The sequence below is a fragment of the Cucumis sativus genome, chromosome 7, assembly GCF_000004075.3.
Source record: "Cucumis sativus cultivar 9930 chromosome 7, Cucumber_9930_V3, whole genome shotgun sequence".
Classification (NCBI taxonomy): Eukaryota; Viridiplantae; Streptophyta; class Magnoliopsida; order Cucurbitales; family Cucurbitaceae; genus Cucumis; species Cucumis sativus.
Window position 1 is genome coordinate 12335324 of NC_026661.2, and position 11244 is coordinate 12346567.

Genomic DNA, 11244 nt, shown 5'->3' on the forward strand with positions numbered 1-11244 from the left:
CCTTTCTTAGTTTAGGGTCACAAAAAGACATTGAGAACTTCACGTGGTGGGTGGGAAACACATTTCCCAATAAGGTTAGGGAAGGGGAGACTAGAGAGAGATACACCTTCTTCCCACTCTATCAATTGTGATGTTTAACTAACTTGCACTGTTATGATAGCTAGAAACGGGTGAATTCGACCTACTTCGAGAGGGAGGAATGATTGTTTCAAAAAGCAGTACAGTGGATCCAAAGCTTAGGAATATAATCAAAGCTTTAGAATGTTAGAAGAAGATGTTTAGGCCGGTGATGAAATTGATGTCGGCAAAGTCCATATAATTAAATATAAAAGAAGAGTAATGAAGTTATATAATAAAGTATTAAGACTCAATTATAACGTGTGTGAATAAAAGAAATGTAGAAAAGAGAGAGTTGTATTATATTTGTTGGAGTGTAGTGCAATTTGTTGACACGTAGTTCCATACTTCAAAATTGTGTTTGGAGTTTTGCGTTGATTCACGAGTGGTATAAGATAAAACTGTTTGGATTTTTAAAATGATTGGTCCACACATTCCATCATGAACCCTTTTTTGCTAAGTGGTTCCAAATTATATTCCTATCCATCATTGGATAAGCCTAGAACGTAAAACGTTTTCTTTTCTTGTTAATCCATAGTTGTTTTTTAAAATTTAAGTCTGTTTCCTGTAAACTTTTATAATGATTTATATCTTACTTAAGTATACAGCAGTGGTAGTTTTAGTCAAATCCTCATATACATATTCAAAGTTTTGAAAAACTACCACTCTTAATTATATATATTTATCACTCGAGTACCTACCATGTTTATAACTAGAGTGATAATGAACTTTTAAGACCAAACAAAAAAAAAAGTCAAAGTTGTTTTCAAATTTCATTATATAAAAGGAGTATTTGTAACTACAAACTTCAGAAACTCAATTATATGAACAAAAACCCTTTTTTGCTTTCTTCTTCAGCACCAATGGCTCACGGGAAAGATGAAACGACCTTCTCAATTTCTGATCAGTCTGCTCCTCCTGCAGCGAAACGTTGGAACAGTTATGCTTTTGTTTGTTCAACCATGGCTTCCATGGCTTCTGTCTTACTCGGTTACGGTTAGATATTATTATCTCACTTTTCTTTTCACCGTGTCAGTACCAGTCTTGCTCGTTTTAATGTATGTATCTATAACAGATATTGGTGTAATGAGTGGAGCAGCGATTTTCATTCAAGAGGATTTTAAGATCTCCGACCTCCAAGTGGAAATTCTTGTTGGGATTATTAGTCTTTACTCTATTCTAGGCTCGATCGCAGCCGGGAGAACGTCGGATTGGATTGGCCGACGTTACACGATGGGCATTGCTGCAGCCTTCTTTCTTGTGGGAGCTGTTCTCATGGGCTTGGCTACCAACTACGCATTTCTCATGTTCGGGCGGTTCTTTGCGGGCGTAGGCACCGGGTTTGCTGGATTGATTGCTCCTGTTTATACAGCTGAGATTTCTCCGGCGAGCTCTCGCGGTTGCTATACCACATTTCCTGAGGTCCCATCTCTATCAACTTTACACCCTCTCTTCTTCCGATTAAATACTTATCTTGAGTTCCAATTATTTATTTAACATGATTGAAAACAAGGAGGGCTCATTTAATAAATTTGAAAATCATCTATCACATCCAGTACTACTCCCCTATCCTTTCTTTGAAGATAAAGCATTTGGATTATTCACATATTTATTACGTGTTTTATTTAGCAACCACACATGTCACCTTTGGATTTTGTGAACAGAGAAATTGATTGGTGCAAATGGGAACTCCATCCTATCCTAGAGCTGCTGTATAGGAACCTTGCTAGCCTTAGGTCTTTTATGCTCTTCACTTCACACATATACCTGCTACTCATGGCTGTTAATTAATGATGCACAAATTAAACACTAGAATAGCTCTGTTAAATAAAACAATTTTTCTAAATGCTTACTAACAACCTAAATAATTAAATTTATCTTCAACTTCATTCAACTTTTTGGATGAATCCCTGATTTACCACTTAACCACAACAAAGACTAAAGTATTTATTTATAAGTTATAGGATAAAATAAACATTAACCTTAAATTTTTAATTTTTAAAAATTAGTCTAAAAGTTATACTCATTTTTGTTTTTGTGTTGTTATTTTTTTTAAGAATTGCCAAAATTTGAAAACAAACAAAAATAATTTTTTGAATTTTGAAATACCTCTAGTTTGAATAAAACTTAAAAATGGTCCTCATTCAATTTAAAATATAAAAAAAAAGATCTGACTTGGCCAAAAAGGTATATATATATGTAAAACAATAAAAAAAAAATTGTATTTTCTTTGTGTGGAATAATATAAATATAATGAATATAGTTGTAATTTAATGATATAATCTACTTTTGTTTGCAGATATTCATCAATGTGGGGATATTGCTCGGTTATGTTTCGAATTTTGCATTCTCCAAGCTCCCAACTAACTTGAGTTGGCGACTCATGCTAGGAGTTGGCCTAATACCCTCTATCGGATTAGTGATAATTGTCCTAGTAATGCCTGAATCACCACGTTGGCTTGTTATGAAAGGCCGAATCGAAGAAGCCAAACGAGTCCTCGATAAAACATCCCTCTCCATTCAAGAATCTCAACAAAGACTCCTCGATATAAAAAACGCCGCGGGTACAGACGACGTCAATGCCGTTGTTCCAGTTTCGACTCCCCACAAACAAGGCAGAAGCGTTTGGAAAGAACTCTTTATCCACCCAACTCCGTCTGTCCGCCATATCTTGATTGCTGCTCTTGGACTCCATTTCTTCCAACAAGCCTCCGGTAGCGATAGTGTCGTTCTTTACAGTCCAAGAATCTTCGAGAAGGCTGGAATCACCTCCTCTGATCACAAATTACTGGCCACTATCGCCGTCGGAATCGTCAAAGGCAGCTTCATTTTAGTAGCCACATTCCTCCTGGATCGAGTGGGACGCCGACCGTTGATCCTCACCAGTGTTGCTGGCCAAACAATTTCACTCGTCATTCTAGGAATCAGTTTAACAATCATCAATAATTCAGAGGTGAAAGTGAAGTGGGCTATAGTACTATGTATAACAACAGTACTGTCCAATATGGCATTTTTCTCAATAGGACTAGGCCCCATGGCGCCAGTTTACACGTCCGAGATATTTCCGTTACGCCTGCGCGCTCTTGGAGTGAGTGTGTCTGTGACCTTAAATAGAATTGTAAGTGGAGTTGTTGCAATGACGTTTTTGTCTCTGTACCATGCGCTTACCATTGGCGGCGCGTTTTTTCTATACGCCGGGATTGCAGCCGTGAGTTGGCTATTTTTCTTTCTGGTTTTCCCGGAGACAAGAGGTCAAAATTTGGAGGATATCGAAGCGCTTTTTGGTAATTTCCCTTGGAGATCAAAGAAAAATAAGGATGCAGCCATGGAAGTGGAACTAGAAGGATGAATGTTAATGGGGAATTGGAGATGATAACTCATTCACTTTGTCTTAAAATTAAAATTTGAATTTAATTATGTTTCCATTAAACTTCCTATGTTAATACTATATTATATTATAGAAAAAAATAGTCAAAGTTATTTGTCGTTGTTATACATCAAGTTGATATTCTACAATTTTATCTAATAGATATCATCAATAGATACATGTAGTTATAGATTTCAATCAAGCTATGAGCAATCTACCATAATTCCTATATGTTTGGGTTTCATTATCAACTATCAACTAACCATATACACCCTATTCTTATATATGTTTTTTGGTTTGATTATCAACTATGAATTAAGCGCAAACAAGGATAGATACATACACAAATTGAAGGATATAAGGATACAAGAATATAAGGATATGTCAATTTTTTTTAAGTTGGAATTGAAGAATGGAATTTCAATAGCAAAGGTCGTGTAAATAGAATTCAATTTGAATAACTAAAAAACTCAATTAAAAAAAAACCAAACATGCTAATTAATGAGGAAAAAAGAAAAAAAATTAACTTTGCAGATTGGACGTGGAGTGAGTTATTATAATCTATAGGTTATAATAGTTTGTAATTATTATATCATGTGTTTGGGATGAAGATTATTAGTATTTTTTCACACTATTTTTTTTTTTTTTGCAATACACATGTTTTTCGAAACCAACTTCAACATATACGATAAAAATTTCTAAGACGATCTTTAAATATATGAAAAATATTACAAATTGGATGTAATATAATCGTTATAAATTGAAACTATATTACTCTCAAAGTGAACAAAAAATTAATTTTTACTAATGTAAGAAAAAATCAATTGAAGTACCTAAAAATTCATCCTGTAATAATAATCATTTCAAAAGTACATTATAGTGTGTGTTTAATACCAAAAGAGCAACGTTATATATACTATGTAACTCTTGATATGAAAGACCTATTTCGATGACAAAAAGCAACCTTTATAAAGTGATAACTGGACATAGTATAGAAGATGAAAAAAAATATGAATTCATTGGAAAACATTAAAGAAGATGAATAGCAAAAGAATGCAAGATTTGACTGAAAGAAGAAAAAATTGGAGGGAGAGAGAGAGTGTAGTTGAAATATTGTAGATAAAATATTTCACAAGAAAACATGAAGGAGATTAACGATAAAGTGTTAGAATACAAGATCTGACCGAAAGAAGAAAAGATGGACGGGGAGAAAGTTTAGTACAAATATAGTATTAATATATTTATTAATTAAATTCAAAATACAACATTCCTAATTGTATGTCATATATACCAAAATTAAATAGGATAACTAATCAATGAAAACAAGTAAATTAAATAAAAACAAAAACAATTAATAATTAATAGTATAAATATGTAAGTTTTAATATTCATAACAAACTGTCAAAAAATATATTTATAGTAAATAAATATATCAATTTTTGTATATATCTTTTATTTTAAATTAATGATAAAGCTGTAGAAATTGTACTCAATATGTATAAATTTTATTTTGGATAATTTAGGTAAATGTAACAATTAAATCCAAAACTATTTACGGATCATGTAACAAAAAGCAAAAGTCTACAAAGTCAGTAAAATATTTTCACAATTTTCAGATTTGTCTTTGAATATTGGAGAGGATTCATCACTTATTTTTCTTCTTTTTTCTGATTTATTCATCTTCTCTTCCAGATTTTCTTTATTCTATTTTTAAAGGATTTATCATTTTATTTAAATCTCTTATTTCATCTTCACCATTTTCAGCAAGATTTTTTGAAGCAACTTCATCTTCCTCATATTTAAGAATATCAAAATCGTTTAAGTATCAATTTTACATGATCCAAACGATCATTTACTATTGTCAATACAATCATTTAAATTTGAAGCATTTTTCTATTGGTTAGAACAAACTACACGATCGTGTTGGCATTATCTAAACGATCGTTTATTATAGTTAACACGATCATTTAGCATGATCAAAACGATTATTTGATTTGAAGTTTTTAATGATAATTTACATTAACTTAACTATACGATCGTTTATCATAATCAACATAATCGTTTTTCGCAATCAACACGATCGTTTGCCATGGTCAACAAGATTTGTTAAATTTAAAGCATTTTTTCTATCGTTAAAAAGAACTACACGCGATCGCGTATCCATGAACTAAACGATAGTAAATCATTTGTTTAAATTGTAGTATCCAATTGTTTAGAAGAAGATTACTCGCTGACGTGTGTGGCCGATTCATAATCGTGTGTTGATTAGAGTATTTTTGCTATCTTCTATTGTTGGCAGGTGTGTATTCGTTTCGTTTTCAGATTTATTCTCGGTTTGTTATATTTTTTTTTTATAGAAAACCTCATCTATTTTATCCTTAAATGAATAAAGATATCCTCTATTATTCCACTTGGATAGTATTTAGTCTTTCATACTCGGTGGTTAACTATTGCATACTTTATTTATTAACCAGAGCAACAATGGCCATTAGATGATTGAGTCTCCTCACAATTATTTGGTTTTAACCAATAATAGTATTCTGCTCTGTTGACCATATCTATCTCTATATGGAGCTTCAAAGCGTATTTTGTTTCCTTGGCATGCGCTGATACCCTTGCTTTTAATCATTCTAAATTTGACCTTAGAGCTCTCCCATTGTTTTTGTCGACCATCAGCATGAGCCAAAGGCTACAACTTATTACATAATATTATTATAAGCAACCATTAAGATAATGGTTTCAACTTTCAAGTGATGTTGTTTTCAATTATCAGAAGAATTAGATGGTATAGTCGACAGAGATGTTGTATATCTTCAAATCTCTTCATTATTATTCTCTCCAATTGACATTCATTTTTACTCATCTTTCAAATATAAAGAGAGTGTTATATATATATAAAGTTTTTTAGTCAGGAATTTGAAAACTTTCACTTGCTAATCAAATGAAGGATATGACAAATATAAATGTTAAACATGAATCACGAACCATCTTTTTCTTTTAGCAAATTAGTCCTCGTGGCTCAACAGTTATGATACCTCATAGTAACAATCATGAAGTTGTTTTGTGTTGATACTCGGAACATAAGTTATTTGAAACTTCTCTGCTATGATATGCCTCTGCAAGAATAAATTAATGACGATGATCTTGAAGTCACTAATAATGGTCAAAATATTCCAATTGAAGTTTAGATTATCGAATTCATATAAGCATTTGTTCTCTCAATGTGGCTACTGAGAGATATGAAATGATGCATCACTAACAAAAGAAAGGCATCTCATGCCATTGGGAGTAAGTGGGTATTAAAGTAGTAAATTAAATTGTAAGATAATGGCAAAGTTGATCTTTACAGAGCATAATTTTAGTAGCCCAAAAGAACAAGGAATCATATATTTTCTTCAAACATTTTTACTAGTGATTGTCAATGTCAAGCTTATTCTTACTTTAGGCCACAACATATAATTGACCTCTCACCCACCACACTCATGTCCAAAACAAGACTAATTATTGTTCAAAACACACATGTGTGTTCATTAGTTAGATATTAAACTTTTTAACAATATAATTTAATGAGACATTTACAAGGATAGCAAAGTATAATAAAATTATAGATTATATCAACCATAGTTATTGTAGACTTAACATTTTTTTTTATAGGTGGTAAATATTGCTGTTTTTTAAACTTTCGATTTTGTGACCGACAATAATTTTTTTATCCTTTTAATTTTAATTGTTTTTATCTTTTTCTCTTTAATATTACTTAACAAAATGTTAATTATAAGAAATTTATAAGGAACTTTAAGAAAAAAAATTAACATTTTTTTTGAAAAAATTCTGTAGGGAATTAAGATGTTGCAATGCTTTGTTCAACTTTTTCAAAAGAATCCCGTAGAGTTCTATATAAAAACAAGATATAGATAGTTGAAAATTTTGACTTTAGTTCAACTCTTTTTTAGAAAGAAACTAATCTAAAGTTCTCATTTAATTTCTTTTCCATGGCATCCTTAAGGTTGTGTTTCTTCCACGATCACAATATCAACACACAACACACTACATTTTAGGGTTGTTAAAAAGAGACAATAACACATCACCTACAAATTTTATGGATTGAATTAATTCTTAGCTCTATCTGAAATTAGTGAAATTAGTTTGGGTTGAACTAAATCAACCTAAAATTTACAAATTCTTTGAATTGAAAAGTAGGGTTTACGTAAAGCCGAGTTGAAGAAAAATTATGAATCAATCCAAAGTTGACAAAAAAAAATAAACCATTATGGATTCACTATACAAGGGTCACAACCCAACCCAAGAAATTAGATTATAAAATGATCAAAAAATTAGATTATAAAATGTGTATCGAGTGTTGTTAAACTTAATCAGGCGTTATTTGGATTACATTTTTAAATGTTTTTTTACACGTACAAATACTTATTTAATCACTTAAAATGTGGATGGAGTGGATTAAAAATTTTAATTTAGTTTTTAGTTTTTGGATATGAAAATGTAAAGATAATTTGGGAAGAAGCAAAATGATTACTAAAAAGGTAAATAAAAGGCACATGCAATTTTAGGTAGCATTGACTCTCAATTATACTGTTCACCCTAGTACTTTCCCTACCTATTTTATTTAAAGTGATAATGATCTTTATGACCCAAAAAAAGTAATCAACATTCTTATTCAAATTTCAATATACAGAATCAGTATTTGTAACTATAAACTTCAGAACATCAATTATTTCCCCACCACACCCATTTTAGCTCTCTCTGCAGTCTTCACTTCACCCATGGCTGACCGGCAACATGAAACCTCCTCAATTTCCTACCACTCCGCTCCTCCTCCCACCAACAAACCTAAACGAAACTACTATGCTTTTGCTTGTTCAACCATGGCTTCCATGGCTTCCGTCTTACTCGGCTACGGTCTGATTTTATTGTCTCACTTTTCTAATTTTCAACTTTACTGCTTAACCTTTTCATTTGACTTTTTTTTATAACAGATATCGGTGTAATGAGTGGAGCAGTAATTTTCATTCAAAAGGATTTTCAGATCTCCGACGTGAAATTGGAAATTCTTGTTGGGATTATAAGTCTTTACGCAATTATAGGCACAGCTGCTGCTGGTAGAATCTCCGACTGGATTGGCCGCCGTTACACCATGGGCCTCGCCGCAGCATTCTTCTTCGTTGGAGCTATTCTTATGGGCTTATCTACTAACTATTCATTCCTCATGTTCGGTAGGTTCTTCGCTGGTATCGGAATCGGGTTTGCCTCATTGATTGCTCCCGTTTATACCACAGAGATTTCTCCTGCGGCCTCTCGTGGTTGCTTTACTTCATTCCCGGAGGTCACATCTCTATATATCCACTTTACATCTTTATTCTAAATCGTATCAACTTTTTGAGTTCCATTTCTTTCTCGTTGATATAAATTGGAAACAAAAAAGAAAAAAAAAAAAGGTTTTTTCTGTTTTTATTAGTTTGATAATAATTATTTGATGTGGTGAACTTTAGGCAATTTTTTTTTATGCTTTTAGTTTATATGATTTAAAAAAGTTTTGTGATAACTCATCTTTAAAACTGTTTTTTTCACTAAGTTTTGTTTCCCTTCTTTTCTTTTTTCTTCTTGTTCTTCGTGTTTGATTTCAAAATTTTGACATATATATATATATATAATAGGCTAAAACAAAAGTATAATTTGTCCATGAACTTTTAACCTTTGTAGGTATGGTTTTTTAGAAAAATAAGAAACCACTTTTACAAAGGATAAAAAGTTCATAGAGAATTCTTAAAATTGTCTAACTCCATAAAGTTTTGAATTTTATATTCAATAAATTTTCAATTTTTTTTATTTTGTTTAATAGATAAATTAATGAATTTTTTTTTTAGAATAATAGAAAAATACAAACTATTAACCACTAAAGACAAAAAAAAAAAAAAGGTTATTATACTTGATTTTAGTAAATAGTTTGTCCAATTTTACCCTTTTATAAAATGAAAATTTCTATCAAGTTGTTGGATTAATAGAGACATTGGGTTACCCAAAGTTTAAATGAGATATTAAACTTTTGTTAATTAATGAATGAATAAATGAAAATTTTGGTTGCAGATATTCATTAATGTGGGGATATTGCTGGGTTATGTTTCAAATTTTGCGTTCTCGAAGCTCCCAACTCACTTGAGTTGGCGTTTCATGTTAGGAATTGGTGCGATTCCCTCAATCATCTTAGCAATAGTTGTGTTAATAATGCCTGAATCCCCACGTTGGCTTGTAATGAAAGGTCGAATCTCTGACGCCAAACGTATCCTCGACAGAACATCCGTCTCCATCGAAGAATCACAACAAAGACTCCTTGACATCAAACTCGCCGCAGGGATTCCTCTAAACTTCTCCGGTACAGATCACGATCCCAACCTCATCCCTCCACTCTCCAACTCCACCACCAAAGGCGAAAGCGTGTGGAAAGAACTCTTCATCCACCCAACTCCCCCCGTCCGTCATATCTTAATAGCCGCTATTGGACTCCATTTCTTCCAACAAGCCTCCGGTAACGACGGCGTCGTTCTTTACAGCCCAAGAATCTTTGAGAAGGCCGGAATCACCTCCTCTGATCACAAATTACTCGCTACAGTGGCTGTCGGAATTGTCAAAACTGCCTTCATTTTAGTTGCTACATTCTTTCTTGACAGAATGGGACGACGCCCGTGTATACTTACAAGTGTGGCGGGGCAGACAGTTTCACTGGCCACCCTAGGCTTCAGTCTAACAATCATCAATAATTCTCACGAAAAAGTCAAATGGGCTATAGTTTTGTGTATAGCTATGGTACTATCAAATGTTTCATTCTTCTCCATAGGATTGGGTCCTATGGCGTCAGTGTACACATCGGAGATATTCCCACTAAGGCTACGCGCTCTAGGAGTAAGTGTTGCTATAATGGCAAACAGAATTACCAGTGGAGTAGTGACAATGACGTTTTTGTCACTGTACCACGCAGTTACCATCGGCGGTGCGTTTTTCCTCTTCGCTGGGATTTCTGCAGTGAGTTGGTTGTTTTTCTATGTGGTTTTCCCGGAGACAAGAGGCCAAAACTTGGAGGATGTTGAAAAGCTTTTTGGTAATTTTCCATGGAGAATGAAGAAAAGTAAGGATACAACAAACATAGAAGTGGAACTAAGAGGATGAAGTGATTTGAAGATTGGGGATAATGGATCATAGATTACTCTTTAAATTTATGTCTCTGTCAAACTTCCTATCATAATACTGTTTTTACTCTAATTTTCTGTCACACCAAAGTTTGTTGGGTTGAATTTTATTTTAATCAACATGTCGTATCAAAGTCTTGTATCCATCTTTTTAAAGATGTTAGGGTGTATGAGTATTTGTTCAAAAAGATTCCATGATGATGGGGAATTCAATTAATATCAATTACCAATAATCCACCCCTTATGTATGTTTTGAATATTTTAAATTGGTTGATGCTTTACCTAAAATTTTAACTGATATTCAACTACACATATTTATTATTAATTTTCTGTTCTTTTTAAATGAAACAATCATTTGTACACATTTATTATTTTGTTTTACTTAATGTGTCATAACTTTCGTCTTTATTTATTTCCTAACAACTCTTTAAAAAATTAATTTGTTTAGTGCTTTGAAATCAAATCATTACAAAACCTAATCAAATTGAGTTGTTAATATTAATTTAAATAAGGTTTGAAAATGATTAAATGAGTTTTAGATACCACTCATTTATACTGTTT

The 11244-nt window shown here is 32.3% G+C and overlaps 2 protein-coding genes across 2 annotated transcripts; both read left to right on the forward strand.

The window, feature by feature from the left end:
- Window positions 1-736: 736 nt before the first annotated feature.
- Window positions 737-3630, forward strand: LOC101218401 (polyol transporter 5). Its single transcript, XM_011660768.2, has 3 exons — window positions 737-1113; window positions 1193-1539; window positions 2417-3630. Exons 1-3 carry the CDS (start codon window positions 942-944, stop codon window positions 3464-3466), a joined length of 1569 nt encoding a protein of 522 aa, XP_011659070.1. The 5' UTR covers window positions 737-941; the 3' UTR covers window positions 3467-3630.
- Window positions 3631-8165: 4535 nt separating this feature from the next.
- On the forward strand, window positions 8166-10942 carry LOC101218635 (polyol transporter 5). Its single transcript, XM_004148266.3, has 3 exons — window positions 8166-8401; window positions 8479-8825; window positions 9587-10942. Exons 1-3 carry the CDS (start codon window positions 8266-8268, stop codon window positions 10661-10663), a joined length of 1560 nt encoding a protein of 519 aa, XP_004148314.2. The 5' UTR covers window positions 8166-8265; the 3' UTR covers window positions 10664-10942.
- The last annotated feature ends 302 nt before the right edge of the window (window positions 10943-11244 follow it).